At 35.7% G+C, this 16,756-nt stretch overlaps 1 protein-coding gene across 1 annotated transcript; it reads left to right on the forward strand.

Moving 5' to 3' along the window:
- The first annotated feature begins 12,475 nt into the window (after nt 1-12,475).
- LOC149140788 (mavicyanin-like) lies at nt 12,476-14,137 on the forward strand. The gene is made up of 2 exons (XM_089447871.1): nt 12,476-12,784; nt 13,432-14,137. Exons 1-2 carry the CDS (start codon nt 12,583-12,585, stop codon nt 13,803-13,805), a joined length of 576 nt encoding a protein of 191 aa, XP_089303997.1. The 5' UTR covers nt 12,476-12,582; the 3' UTR covers nt 13,806-14,137.
- The last annotated feature ends 2,619 nt before the right edge of the window (nt 14,138-16,756 follow it).

Here is a 16,756-nt window from a genome sequence, read left to right on the forward strand (position 1 = left end):
CACGCAGAAATCAAATCATAGTAATACAGAAGCAAGTGTCCTTCGGGGCCGGGCCCTTAGCCTCCAAGGGTACACCGCTTTAGGTTAATCCAGACGCAGAGATAAAATAATCACCAAGTTTGTATTAATGCATGAAACAAAAGTACAATGAACCAGTTCTTATCGAGACTCGATGATCAAAATTTTGATCTTAACAGAAATTACATAAAATCATAATCATCTCCCTAAGCTAACAGTGTTGTCCCTTTATATAAGGGTGATGACGGAGATGTCTAAGTAACAAGATAGATAAAGCAGCGATCCCTCAGGATCAAGGATCCTGAGGGATTCGCCAAACCGTTAATTCTTAATCATCTCTTTTCTCCTGCACCGAGATGGTGTCTTCTCCTCCTTTTCAAGGTCGATCTGCTTTGATCTGCTTAGCCTTGTTTGCACTCAGTCTCCCGTCAAAGGGACAGCAGTTACCTTGTCCTTGTCTTTTTCTTTGGAACAACAACTCCTCGTTTTCACCCCTTCTTGCACGAGAGAATAACAATTATTAGCGGTTAAGTCTTGCATATTAATCTTCACATGTTTTGTTATAATTCTTTATTGTTTTCCAAGTTCATGATGCAAAAAGGTTTACAAGTTCTACTGAAAAGCCACTGAAATGATCATCAAAAACATACCTTTTTAGTACTCCACACATACAACCCTATTGCGACATCATATACTTTCTTTGATGTCTTTAGCCCATAAACAAATGGAATCAAATGATATTTGATTTATTCAACAAGAATCCTCTTAGCCTTAGTTTCCATCTTCTTGTTCTTGGCCTTTCCCTCATCATCCTAAGGTTCAATAATCTTTCTTTCCAAATATTCCATGACATAATTTTCTTCAAAAATTAGATCCATTATGGTCCTCCAAGCCCTAAAATTTGGTGCACCTTCTAGCCTATCTTCAGGCTTGATAGAGGGAGCCATTTGGTCAAGGATATGGTCTACAATCAAATTTAAAGAAAAAGGTGTCTTCAAGGTGTGATCTTAATGGCCTTTCATCACCAAACCTCTCATACCATGTTGATTTTCAAGTGCTAAATAAAGAAACACAATATTTTGCAACTAATAATTACTTCCAATGATATATGATATTATTTTAGTGCAGTTCAGAATATCATTAAGAAATTACACTCAGAAAATTCAACAGTAAATGAAATGAAATAATAAATATCACGGTAGAAAATGCATGCAAAGTCGACACCAAAATTTTTCTGTGGGAAACCAAAACTCGAGAGAGAAAACCCAACAATAAATTCTAGGAGAAATTGTTTAGTTCGACAAAAGTACAATCTGATATTTTCAAGTCAAGATTAGTCAAACCAAAACAAAATCACAACATTGGTCAAACCTAGTCAAACACATTGAAATTCAGCCTTCTGCAAATACCTAGAAAACTCGGTCAACCTTAGTTAAATAAGCATAAATTTGACCTCTTTGGATTGCCCGTAAATCTCAGTCAACCTTCCTAGAACTCGGTCAAACTGTGCAGAAAGATCTCGGTTAACCTATGGTCAAAGTGCTTAGGAAATAATATTTCAAAATAATATCTAAAATAATATTTCAACCTGTGGTCAAACTGCCCAGAAATAGGCTGAAATTTGGCCTCCTAAAGCTTCCCATAAAATCGATCAAACTTTGCCCAGAATTCCAGCCAAACATTTCCCAGAAAACTCGATCAACCACTACCTAGATTTTTTGTGAAATAGTAGCCAGAAGAATCGGTCAAATATCTGTAGAATATATCTAGTGAATGATGATCAATAGTAAACTTTTGTACTTGGTCAACCTCAGAAATCCTCCTCCTTAACTCGCATGTGCGAACATAAGAATAAATGATATGTTGATGATCTGAATTATTCTCCAAGCTAGGAGGTTGACTGCCAATATATATTATTCTTGTGGTGCCCAAGGGGCACGTCCTTTGTGTTGGGAAGTAGATTTAATTTAAATTTAAATTTAATTTTCCCTCCTTTTTCATGGGCCAACTTGGTAGCTGGGGAATACCTCCTGTAGGTACCTAAAAAGGTCAACAACAAGAACTCTCATGCCCTCAAAACTCACTACTTTGTAAGATGCACGAACTGGAATAATCTATAAGCCCAATTTCCTTCCCATATACCCCCCACATAAATTTATGAGTAGCCCTCCTATCCACCTGTTGACAAGGGGAAATGAATTTCCAACAATTTTAAGGGAATCTCCTTTATATGAAGTCCTAATTATATTTCACACCATTTGGGATAAGAGTCCCATCCATTATGTGTGCTCAACTACCACCATGTTTGTTTGAGAATTATATTTTTGATGAGTTGAGCAAGAAAAATGGAAATCCTAATGATACCCCAATTAGATGAAAGTTAGAACAGCCTGTGGAAATACCTTAAGCAAGAGATACAAAGGATATTACAACAAATGAGTAGGTGAACTGAATCTCAAAGAAATATTGTTAGCGAAATTTAATTAAGATGCATGAATAAAGAGGAATTTTAGCTACCAATTGTAAAATAGTTCATAATTAATAATGAGTATAAAATAGTATGTAAATCGGCAAACAATTCCAAGTAAGATGTAAGTTTCCAATTAACAAAATAGTTCATCAATCTTCAACACATAAACAACAATCACATACCATTGAGCAGCTACAAGAATAGTCTTACAAATTTCAATAACACATGAATGAAATGCTTGTTGTGGCCCAAAATAGCTTCTCAATATTGATGCCAAAATATCCCATGCACTATTACACAAAGTATCCAAGAGATCCAATAGTGGAAATGCAAAATTGTCACTTGATCTTCGAAAGGAATGTACAATATTTCCCTTTCTAAAGTGCTCTAAGGAGTCCAAAACTAAAATTCCTTTCTAACTAGCCATGAGGATATATTTATACAAATTTAGGTGACCTTTCACCTTCCATGACTTTTTGAATTCCCTTGTGAATTTTCAACTTCTTTTGCACCTAATTTCTATTTCACTTTTAATTTTAATTCTACTTTATTTACATAATTACATGGAAATTCAAAATAATAAAATAAACATCTTTCATGGAACTAATTCCAAAATAGCCAAAGGTATGGTTTGAACTTGCAATTCTTGAGTTATATAAGTGTGTCATTCTTTTTGATCGAAGATTGTGGATAATACTTGGCTCGATATTAGGATCTCATAAGTGATCTCACAATCAAAGAACCAGACACTATTGTCTTCATGTCTGCTTCTACTTGGTAGAATAACGTGGACCATGCATTGTCTGCAACTTTTTTTGTTCTACCACATGTTCCACAATAGCTCTTCTGGTGGGATTTGCATCATTCTGAGTGATGGTCAGGTTGCATGCATCTATGAATTCTTGAATTTATCGTTGAATTTCTTGTTTCAGCCTCACTTCCCCATGTGCTAGGATGGATACTATTTTACGAGACCTGGTGAGAAATATTATCATGATATGACAATGTCGATAATTGCTCATTATCCAGACCACATCTTTCCCAACTTCTTGTGGGCTTGGATGGTCAATATGGTTTTTTTCCTTATCCCTTTCCCTCGCCATTTCATCCTTTCTTGGTAAATCAACCGGGGCATTAAATTGAGATTAAAAAGGTTTGAATCTCTTTCTAAAGCCTCTCATTCTCATATGCAAATTGGCTAGATTCTGCTCTAGTGCCTTGATCTTATTCAACAAACGATTATTTCTCTTCTCTATAGTAGCAAAGAATGCAAAACCTGTAGAAGTTATTTCCATAGGATTGTTCATAGTATCTTCCACTATATCTCATTTAGTGGTAACCAAGATCGGTTTGGCTAGTTCTTGAGATAAGTACTTTCACATTTCCTGAACAATTCTATTTTATCCACGATCAAAACTAAAGCTTGAAATATCTAGCACTTGATTTTCCTCTTCAACTAGGATATCCATATCTCTGAGTGGAAGATGTCCCCCGATGAGTGGTGTAGAAGGATTAACGTACATGGGAGGAATTATGATTTGTGCTTCCTTTTGAGCTTACTCCTTTTTCCTGATTTCTTTTGGTGCTTGCTTGTGAACTATTTCTTTTGGAAGTCTTTCTTCTTCCTATTTCTTTATTGCTTTCTTCTGTTTTCTTCTGGATTCTTCCTACTTCTTCTTTTCTTTTCCCTGTCTCTCCCTTTTCTCTTCTCATTTTATATTTTCTTCTTCTTGCTTTTTTGTTTTATCCTCCTCTTGTTTCTTCCTTTTCTTTTCCTCTTTCTTCATTTTCTCCTCCTCTTTCTCGGATTATTGTTTTTCATTTAGATTTTTTTGTATCTCTTTCTTTGTTGCCTATTTTTCCCTTTACCTCTTTTGAGAAATCGTCTTCTCATTGGAATATTTTCCTTTAGATGATCCCCCATTTGTAGGTTCATCATCATTTGTAGGTTGGTAACTACCAATTCCCTTTTGTGCATCTAATGCTTTTGTAGCATTGTAAAATTTCTTGAACTTTTCTTCTTCCTCATCGATGCTTGGTGTGTAAGGCCATTTGTATTTTAACTACTTACAGTGATCTATAGTGATTCCCTTGGAATCATATCTGTGAAAACATAGCTCACCAAACCTAAAGTGTTCCAAATCACTATCTTTTCTTTCTACTTCTTTGTTACTTCTAACATAGTATGTGCCTACAAATATCAGGAAAGTGGGCCATGGTGGCTTCTTTATTGGAATATCGTACCTCTAAGTCCTGTTGTTACTTGGTATGCTACATCCTACAAGATTATTTTATTTGTGACAAACAAGGAATATGGTGAGGTGGCTTGCAGGCTCCAAATACTCTTATATATGTTGCATCCACTAGTGTAAACCAATCAACAATATCATGCAATGCTTCACTTGCTCAATTAGACATACAAGGTGATTTAGCATCGAAAATAATGTGATACAAGGGTGATATGAATCCCTTAGCTATCTTGTGATACATTTCCATGTAACCATTATCCCATAAGTGTTGGTAGTAGATATTTACTGGCAATATGTCTAGAGCCAAAGTTCATCTCCATCCTAATACCTCAACTAAGATCTTAAGCATATCACATCTAGCAAATGTGATGCCATGTAAAATTCAAGTTGTCTTCCTACATGTGGATTCTAAGCTCGTTTTACATTTATCCTTATGGAAGCCACTAGAATCTCCGCCCAATTGAATATGCTTCCCACCTAGGCACATGTGTATATCAATGGTCCCTATTTCTCTTCAAACATTTATGCATCTATCCTGTCATGCAACTGGAAACACATAGACACTACCATCTGATATGCCTTTCTCAACAACTTGGTCTTATATATAACATTAGCCCAATGTCAGAACTTATTAGGGTCTTGCCACCAGGTCTTCATGATATCCTTACTAGCTAAGGAAAAACCATCAAACCACTTTGTTGTAAGTGCCACTTCATAGCTTGGTAATTTGTAATATTCAATAATATGAGGATATATATACTTGACTATAGATAAGACATTGTTGTCCTAGATGGTCATGTCTCTTATGTCAATACATTTTATTATCCATTCAATAGTTTATGCACATGAGAGGACAACATGATGCAATGCTACTTTATGCAACCAAAAATTCCTCACATACCAATACACTTTTCTTTATTTCTCATCTTCAAGAACTTCTTTGTGAGTGAGCAACTGATAGATTCTAGACCAAGTGATGGGTATCAATTTATCAATATAGCAAGTTTTTTCTACATATACTGGAGTCAAGATTATATAACTTTCCTCTGCCCCTTCTTCACCACCTTCAGCAATCTCTTTACCTGGTCTTCTCTTCGGTGGTTCCATCTCTCCTGTTGATGAGGAAATACTAAGGCACTCCAAATCTATAGTACTTGACATGTTAAAAATATTCATTGAAACAAAAAATGTTAGGAAAATCAAAACACAGTTGCAATGAATTGCACAAATGATAGTTAGTTAGTGTGTTATTGTGCAAGGAAGGTTGCATACTACAAGGAAAGTATGCACCGTAGAGAGAATATGTCACCATCACATAAGGAGATGAGGCAGGCTATGAGAAGGGCATGTGCCGCTATGCAAGGGGAAGGATATTGGTGGCTCTAGAAGTTGCAATAGTTGTGAGGATGGATAGTGTAATTTTGTGAGAATGGATGATCTATCGATGAAGGATCTTGCACCATTGCACAAAGGAAGAGTGGAACCAAATGTTAGGATTCACATCGTAGCGCATGGAAAAGGTAGTGGTAGTAGAAATAATTTCAATAACAATTTAAGGATGAGTGCATCATTGTGCATGAACACGTGATAGGTTGATGAGATATTTTGCACCATTGTGCAAATGAATGCAAAATTTCTGGTAGTTGGCTCAACTTTATAGCATATGATAAAAATGAAGGGTTGTGTTGTAATGCATAGAGACATGTAAGCTTGCATTGTGTGGTTGAGAAAAGGTTCAATAAAATTGGCTAAGTGTGGGAGCGATAAGGGTTTAAAGAGCAAGGGAGAATGCAAGGAAAGGTTATCAATGTTTATGTCTAAGGATATATAAAAGCATAAGAGGAAGTGGAAGTTCAAGTGTTAGGGAGTTTGATCCTTGTGCAAGAAAGGAAATGACAAGAAAATAGAAATACACAAGTGGGCATGATGACCTACCTAACACCTGGCACAACTAATCAGCTCTTGGTGGTGGCTCGACAATCAGCAATAGAGTGCACACTAATAGACTTCTTTGCATTGATAAGCTAAGGGTGTTGGTGACAATAGAGAAATGTACAAATGAATTATTGCTTAACCTTTGTATAGCTTTCTCACACGTGTGAGGGATTTCATGCACATTAAATACAATCTCATGACAAGATTTACGCGAAGATCTAACATAGTGTGATAGGCTTAGGGATGTGAGCACTGGTGGGGTTGCATATTATTGCACTCAAGAGATGTACAACGCATCACTAATATGGTGTGCAATGTGTTAGGCTATCATCTAGAGATGCACCAAGCCACTTTCATTGATTCACAAGTTATTACTTTTACCTTATTGAATTAGGGTTAGAAAAATATTTGTATCATTTGGAAAAAAATTGGGGGGACTCCAAATTTCAAAATATGTCAAAATTTCGAGTCGTTTTAGCTACTACAACACCACCATAACTGTTGATTATCTCCCACTCTCATCAATCTTCACATAGTTAAACTTAGTTTGGTTTGGCTTATGTTTCAAAATGGCCTCCTTTAAAGAAGTTGCACCAAAAGCTTGCATCATTCCCACTAATGAGTGAGAACTCTTCCTCACTCTCTCTTCCTTCTCAACCTGTTGTGTAGCTGCCACTTTTTGCTTCAATGGAAAATTATTCACCATGTGATCATCTTGACATAATCAACATGAAAGAGACTTCCTCTCCTTCTTACAACCACTTTGCTTCAGTTCCATGTCACGAATTAGATTACCTTGTCCTATAGTGACTTGGGCATGCTCTCCGGAGGGTCCTACATCCTCCCCCACTCTAAATATGTTGTCATCCTCAACAACGAATCTCTCAAGTAATCCATCCATCACCAAATACAACAAGAAGAATATCATATGCATCAGAACAACCTCCTCATCGCACTGACTCATCAATAAAGAAGAATCTCGTCTATCGACATACATCCCATGTGACTCCATGAATATCCAAGTAAGAATGTTATGTGTTGAATCCCCTCATGTCATCAACTAATCAAGTATCTAATATGACCATAGTGCCAAATTTACAAGAAATCATGCACTCGAACATGTGCAATCACCATCACATCCTCATGTCAACAAAACTCATCATCATCTTTCTCCTACTCATCCTCATGAAGTACCCTACATGGCACCTCTTGCATCCCAAAAATAACTACCCTGTGCAATTGATAGTGATCCCATATCCATGAACTCAATAAGAAGATGAAGTGGGGTAGCCTCTTGGATGAAATTTCCACACTCAAAATCCTCCATCTCTCCTTACTGAAGATGTACTCCTTGATCTTGGAAATGGTCCACCTCTACTCCATATGAACCCTTCATATCTATATGCAATGTATCTCAACAATGGGGAATATGAAGCAATACTACTCTCACTCAACTCAATAAACCTCTCCAACTCAGGATCATCAGGCCAAGCTTTTGTCTCCATGATGTCAGTAGACTCCTCAAACTCTCCGCTAGTCTATATATGCCATGGTTCATTATCCTAAACCTCATCCTAAACTATAGATGTAATCCTATAATATCTATCATTTTGGTCTAGGTCTAAACATAAAATCCAAGTATCAACATCCTCTACATCATCTATATACTAAACATGTCTACAATTGTTAGATGTTAGAAGTCTCAACATCAACCTTCTCACACTCAACTATGGAAGTCTTGGCATTAACCATCTAAGGTCTCTCTGACATCCTCAAAATCCCATCTACAAAGTCAACCATCGTCCTTGAATGTTGCATGAGTATGGACTCCATAATCCTATCTCTCACAAATATCACCATTTGGTTGCCCTACCTCCACATAGATAGTTGTCATCCTACATCCATCTACCATGGCTTCAACAATCAGAAAAAACATAATTTGGTTCCTTTCCTAAAAGAATGAACAACCTGCCCTAATGCGGTACTAGCACAACACTCTGTCCAACCATAAATTCTATGCACAATACAATCTCATAATCATCCATCTTGGTAATCGTGAAGTCAAGCTTTCCTTTCCAACTGCCAAACTGTATTGGAACATCAGTAACCATTACAATAACTCTCATGCCCTCAAAATTCACTACTTTTAATAATGCATAGATTGGAACAATCTGCAATCCCAATCTCCTAGCCACATCCTACCACATAAATTTATAAGTAGGCCTGTTATCCACCATAACCATTGACTAACTCCCAATCACATCAATCTTCACATGATTCAGCTTAGTCCAATTTAGATCATGTTTCGCAATGGTATCCCTTAAATAAGTTGCACCCAAAACCTACATCACTCCCACAAATGTGTGAGAACTCTTCCTTTCTCTCTCTTCCTTCTCATCCTACTGTATAGAAGCCACTTTCTACTTCAATAGATAATTATTCACCATGTGATCCTCTCTACATAACCAACATGAAGGAGACTTCCTCTCCTTCTTAAATCCACTCTTCTTTGATCTATCCTCTTTCAAATATTCTCTTTCTCCTTATCTGGCTTCTTCTTCTTCTTCTCGTCGTGCTCCTTCCCTTTTGGTTTTACAACTGCACGGAGATCCAAAACCTTTTCTATTGTGGAGATAACTTCCTCAAGAGTTTGCACATTATACCTCTTCACTTATGTCTGAGCTTAAGGTTGTAGACCTATCAAGAAATCAAAAAACCTATCTTTCTCATCCATATCACAAATCTCCAACATAAGACTTGAATACTCTGGAATGTAAGCCTGAACACTGCCATTTTGCTCAAAAATGTCAACTTGCCCCTCACATCCCAAGTTTGATCCTATGGTCCAAATTGAGTATACAATGCTTCCTTCAACTTCGACCATATGGTGAGGTCATTCTGGATCTAACTCGAGCCAACTTGCGCTACCCTTCTTCTCCACCACAACTTTGCATTCCCTATTAAAAATGAGGTAGCAATCAACTATCACGCCCCCAAAGTGTCCTTCGAGTTAAGGTGCATCGACTCCTCTAGACATGAAACACCAATGTGGTTCGTCGTAATGGCACTTACACTTCTGTCACGAGTTAGATATATTATGTTTGCATAATTAACATGCACTTAACTCAAATACAATACCCAAACACTTTACTTTGTTTCTACTTCACAATGTCTTAATCATTCATTCACTTATCACAAGTATGCTACCATTAATCAACATCAAAGTAGAACCATTCAATATGTACACTATTTTCACAAATATAAGGGAAACCTCACAGTTCCCTCCTTCAATTATATAGTTTCTAAAATATTACAATATAATACAGACTTCTGATTTCAACCTTCACTTACTTCCGAAATACAGTGATCAACAAGTCATGCCACAACCCCAAAGCTTGCCTACAAGACACCATAGAGGCTTCACTCAATGAACCTATGACATAGCATGTGCATTGTGGCATACTAAATAATATCCTATATTTTAGGTATCCATTTGTTCATTAACATTTTTTATAACCCTTTATATATTTTCATTAACTTTGAGCTCCATTTTTTATACCTACCCATATAAAAACCCTTTACCCCTATTAAATACTCAATTTATTATGTCATTTTTCTCAATAAATATCCCCCAATATGAACGCACATGGTATGGTATTGCTCCCCTAGTGAAGCCCCCGTGAAAGATGCAAACATACATGTGACTCCATACACAACTAGCAATGTCATGCCACAACCCCAAGACTTTCCCTCACGATATAAATAGTCTCATGGCTCATATGCACTCTATCACAACTCAAACCCCATTCACAACTAGTACACTCGACTCCCTGAACTTATATTCATCCATCAATTGCCTCGCTCAATTAGAGCAAGCTCATACACATCTTGTGCTATTCCTTCACATCCTACGATAATCCTTGCTTGAGATGCCAAGTGATTGTCTCCTCACTTTGTTCTCCCTTGGTTTACCTATATGTTTCTTTGGGCATGTGAAGGGGCACATCACTCAAATGACACGTCGGCTTGGTTTAGTTGACTGCTCATCTATCCAACTTCCACATGAAGCCCCAACTCTAACTCGTTCCACTCATTCAACTCGTTCAACTCGGGCTAACTCATCATGCGCCTTGGCCACTTGCCTTGGTCACCGTTCTCAATTGCTCGTTCTTTGGTTGGTCACCACATCTTGGTCTGTCTCATGTGTCCCACTCGCATCCATGTCTCAGCTCATCTCGTGCGTGACTTTGTCTCGCCTCAACTTGGTTGATCGACTCGTCGCATATTGTGACAATGTCTTGGTGAAACCCCAAATCATCACTTTTATCATCGTAAATGTTGTGATGTCATTCCACCTCACAACTTACCTCACCTTGTCCTATAGTGACTCAAACATGCATTTCTAAGGCCCTTACACCCACCCTTGTAAACTCTTAGAAGAAAAAGAAGAAAAAATAGTTCTAGATCTCCTCTTAACAACCTAGAAATAGCAAGACAATAGAAATGCCATAACAAAAATCAAGAGTAATCACATAATTGAAGTATTATGTAACGGATTATAATGACCAACCTTAATAAGTATAAGGTATATTTTATTTATAGATTTTTTTTTTTTATTATTATTATTATTTTTTTTTTTTTTTAATTTAAAAAAAATAATTATTTTATATAAAAAAATTGTTAAGTTTGGTAGGACTACATCTTCATCATGTCACTTCTCACCCAGATCGAGGGATAGCACAAGATTTAAACACAAGACTTCAAGTTCACTGAGACCTCATTTCCACAACCATTGCCAAATAAACTACCCCAAATGGACAAATATTTTATATAATTAATCAAAAAACAATTATAAATATATGAGAATTGAAATATTCCATAGATATCTATTTTTAATCTTATTAGAACACATTAAGATATTATTTATGAAAATTGAATAGAGTAAAAAGAAAAATAAAACCCATCTAAATTATATATTCTAGCCGTATAATCATAATATTTATAAACAACTATACACCTCACCGTGTAATCATAATATTTATAAACAATTATACACCTCACCATGTAATCATAATACTTACAAACAATTATACAAATAACAAATAATATACATCCAGAAAAGGAATTTAGTAATAATCGGAGTCTTAAAAAACTGAAATGTGTGCCTGGAATCTTAACTGATCACAAACTCTCATACAAATAAATAACCAAAAGGAATTTAATATTGATTGGGATGTTATGTATATATAAAATCTTTTGTAAAAATTTCTGGAATTAAACTCTCTAGATTTTATTTTGAAACATCCACCTTCCAACCAAAGGATGTATCTCCCATTTGGAATGATGCTCCATGCTTTTCAAAGTGTCTCTGTTATTTTTAAATACTCCTCCATGGTTTTCAAAGATGATAAAAGCAACTTTATGCCTACTTTAAGGTAGGTAGGAACACACCAGATCATGAGGTATCAATTTTTATGTCTGAATTTTGGGACAAAGTCCACATTGATCTCATCAAAACATGGAGAAGTTAACGGAGCCAACTTCAAATGGATTGCTTAGAAAACAAAAGAGATCATTATCCATGTAAAAGAATGAGGAGAAATCATTACATCCAACAACTTTTGTCCATTTCTTATTAAATCAAATCAAAGATCAGACCACTCCTACTTTCTTCCTTAGCGGCTACTTCACACAAATACATCCCTTTCATCGTTTCAGGTGCTCTCCAGATCACGCAACTACCACCTGATTGAACCAGTGATAACAACGCCACCCCACCAATAACAGACCCTTATAATGAGCATCTGGGCATCATATCCTTCCACTATTTATTTCTTTCATTGTAATCTTCACAGTTATACAGGAGGACTTTAGTTTTCTTTCTCTCTGTAATTCACATATCCACAAGGGATGGAAGCAGCTGCTAACATTTTTGGCATCTCATTCATGGCAAACACTACTGTGATGCTCTTGTTGATGATCCTAGCATTGGCCATAACACAGAGCTGTATGGCTGTGCAGTATGCTGTTGGAGGCAGCCAAGGATGGGATCTCAGTACTGACCTCAGTACATGGGAATCTAGCAAAACTTTCAAAGTTGGAGACACCCTATGTGAGTATATATAATATAACTGTAGTATACCCATTTCATTTTTCTCTGTAATTTTTGTCTTCTATTACTTAATACTGGCAAAACTTTCAAAGTTGGAGACACCCTATGTGAGTATATATATAACTGTAATATACCCTTTTCATTTTTCTCTGTAATTTTTGTCTTCTATTACTTAATACTGGAAAACCTTTCAAAATCGGAGGCTCCCTATGTGAGTATATATAACTGTAATATACCCATTTCATTCTTCTGTGTGATTTTTGTCTTCTATTACTTAATGCTGGCAAAACTTTCAAAGTTGGAGACACCCTATGTGAGTATATATAACTGTAATCTACCCATGTCGTTTTTCTCTGTAATGTTTGTCTTCTATTACTTATTCCTGGCAAAACTTTCAAAGTTGGAGACACCCTATGTGAGTATATATATAACTGTAATATACCCATTTCATTTTTCTCTGTAATTTTGTCTGCTATTACTTAATACTGGAAAAACTTTCAGAGTTGGAGACACGCTATGTGAGTATATATAACTGTAATATACCCATTTCATTCTTCTCTGTAAGTTTTGTCTTCTATTAGTTGATATTGTGAGATTTCGTGTTCATACATTTGTGGTTGATGTGTGTTATATTGGTTGAATATTAGCTTTCAAGTACACAGCGGGGTTGCACAGTGTGGTGGAGCTTGCAAGTGAGAAAGATTACAACTCATGTAACATTGGGAATCCAGTGAACAGTTTGAGTGGAGGAAGCAATGTTGTGAAGCTAAGTAAGGCAGGGACAAGGTATTTTGCTTGCGGAACACCAGGGCATTGCTCTGGAGGCATGAAGATGAAAATCAAAGTTGTGGCTGCAGGAACTTCACCTACACCTTCATCAACACCTTCATCCAAAACACCTTCTTCCACATCATCATCTTCCTCTTCCACTTCCTCTGCAATAAAATTCTCCCCTGCATCTCATATTGGCTTGATCTTCATAAGCTGCTTCTCTTTAATGGTGATGTTACTGATTGACTGAAGGATTATTTTCATTAGTGTGAGACCCTGATAGTATGAATACATTATATAGAATCTTGTCTTTTATAGGGATACAATTTATAGAATTTGTATGATCAGTTGAAATGTTGAACAATGCCTTCTCTGCTTTAATAGACAATGCATGGCATGGAATCTCAAAGAGAAGCTTATAATTTGTTATTGTTGACCATGTATACATTACTGTGTAGTTTGCTATGGGACTGATATCTCTCATTTCTGAAAATAATAAAAAGTTATGAGTTTTCATAGAGCATAACAGCCCAAGTGATGTATGTCCAAATGGGATGTGATTGGTTATATGGTTCAGACTCATGTGGTGGCTTTATGGTTCATAATATGTTCTGGTTCATATCCATGTTCAGTGACCTATGTTGTGGTTAATATTTATGTTGAAATGTCTTGGTTGACATGTTTGTAAATATAATAAAACATTCACTTTGTGGTAATGGCTTTTTAAATATAATTTAAGATTCAAATTGGGGTCCATATTCAAGTTCAAGGGGCTTAATAGCCATGTTCATTGGCTGTATGGGTGGAATGTTCAAATTTTATGAAATATGGTATATGAAAGCTGGTTTTTAAAAAAATTTCAATCTTTTTCAAAATAAACAATTTAAAGTTAACATCAATAATAATAAATATTGGTGATTAATTAGATGTCATTTTAGTGGTTTTGAGGAAAAAGGGTTTCATATATTGTACTTTGCAATATGTTACTTCTTTACAACTAAATTGTTGTTAAAATGTTGATCTAGCCTTGACCATTAATGAAGAATATTTTAAAATAAAAGTTACATGTATGTTAAATATTTCTTTCCCATGTAGCTAAGCACCCCACCTGCTAACCCACAGGCAAGGGTGTATTTTTCATATCTCAAGGCCCTAGGCTCTACAACAAAGGTATATTCTTCAGATCTCAAGGCCCTAGGCCTTACAACAACATTGCTTGAAGTCATCACAACATTAAACTCAATATGAGCTCAACATGTCACTCATAGGAATTAAATAAGGGGGAAGATAGCTCTCATTCCTCCTAGCTACTTGAGATAAACCCAATTGACTTCAAGTCTTATTTATATGTGTTAAAACTACTTTTCATATTTACACACCCTACTATTATTAAACTATAACCTATTTGTCCAAACCCAAAACAAAACCTATCTAACTTAACCCAAGAAGTAATCTCTACGTCTAAAAAAGCAAAATAATTATAGCAGATCAACCTATGTATTCATCCAAATGAAAAATTAAAAGTGCATATATTCTTAATTATATATCCCAAAGAAGAAAACAATGATTTTTTATTCTCAAATAATAATCCACCCATCCCAACTTGTAAGCCCAACATTTGTTAAGAAATAAAAGACAACAAGACCAACAATATGATAGAAAAGACCTCAAGCCAACTTATTTGCATATTCACACCAAATTTACAAAAATTTAATATAGTGGGTGATGCCACCTCATAGAGATATTTCTCTAGGTCATAACACCTCCATGATGACTAGGCTAGGAAATCTTAACTAAATCATTGAGCCATTACTTGAGGATAAATCACTTCATCCTAAATGAATAACCAATCTATTGTGATAAGATGACTTAGTGACTAGTAAAGTAAGCCATAGGCTAGCTTTCCCCCCTTCAATTACATGTATATATCTCTATATCAACTAAGCATAAACACTAATGCAAAAGCTAATATAGTAGATCTTTCAAAAGCCTCTAATCTAAGATTCAATGAAAAATTTCCCTAAAAATCCATTATAACTAGATATTGGATGGTTCATATGGAATGAACTAGAAAGGAGTTTGAATATGGAAATGAACAATTTCCAATTTCTAATTTGTAACACACCAACTTTTAATCCTCCAATGATATTGTATTTGTAAATAATTATGTTAGTATGTCCGCATGGGAAAGTAAATGTAAATATATTAAAAGACCCAAAACCATTGTAATTTTATCTAAATCGAAATTGATGAAGACGTGATGCCTTGATAGGGATCACGAGAAGCCATGAGAGGGAGGGAACCCAACAAGAGGGATTTGGGGAAATTTCCTATTTGAACTTAAGTTAACTGTTTTGATTATTTACATAGTGTTTGACCTACCTAACTGCCAACAATTTTGAGAAGAATGGGGAAGTGGTACCAAACTTCTCTAGAGGTATGGGCCATGTACCTATTCTAAATAATTCAAAATTGGCAATACAACCCAATAGAAGGGATGTTGTGTATGTGTTATATTCCTTGCATGAGTATCTTCATGTGTTGTGCGTTGTGTTGAGCACAACAGGTAGGCAACACCCTCCCATATTCATGGGGGTCATAAGGGGGTGAAACCCCCCCTACTTGGGGGGTTAGCTAAGGTGCAAAAGTCCTCCTATGTGAGGGTTCAGGGGCAATAGTCCCGAAATAAAAAATAAAAACTAAAAAACAAAATTGGGGTAATTCTTTGCTTATGCTTTTGGCAAATGATTTTCTCCTTTCACAGTTTTGTGACACATGGTGGTTTAGCCCATGGTTTTTTAGTTTTGGTTAAGGAACTACGACTTTATTCTAATCCAAGGTAAATGGATTAGTAGTTTATTGATGTCATATGATATATATATATATATATATATATATATATATATATATAGTATTGCAATACTATAAAGAAAAATATACTGAAAAATCTTTCTATTTTTCTCAATTCGGGGTTCCAGGGTACAATATATGTGTTAATGTGTGTGTTTGCAATTGTATTTTTTCTTTTCTATTAAGAATATATTTGCAGTAGTTAATTACATACGGTTAAAACATACAAGGGACTCGATTTTTCATGAAAAACAATGTGTGATTAGGGGAAGAATCATGGGGTTGTGAAAGCATAAAAGAGAATGGAGTGCAGAGAAACAAGGAGGAGGCTCTCATGTGAACAAAAAAATG

The sequence above is a fragment of the Pinus tabuliformis genome, chromosome X, assembly GCF_031772625.1.
Source record: "Pinus tabuliformis cultivar Carrire ecotype Pingquan chromosome X, CPIR1, whole genome shotgun sequence".
NCBI classification, from domain to species: domain Eukaryota; kingdom Viridiplantae; phylum Streptophyta; class Pinopsida; order Pinales; family Pinaceae; genus Pinus; species Pinus tabuliformis.

What these genes read in the sequence shown, in the direction of transcription:
- LOC149140788 (XM_089447871.1), top strand. Translation starts at nt 12,583, where the DNA reads ATGGAAGCAGCTGCTAACATTTTTGGCATCTCATTCATGGCAAACACT. An exon ending in CAAAGTTGGAGACACCCTAT is followed by an intron (nt 12,785 to 13,431) that starts GTGAGTATATAT and finishes GTTGAATATTAG; the next exon opens with CTTTCAAGTACACAGCGGGG.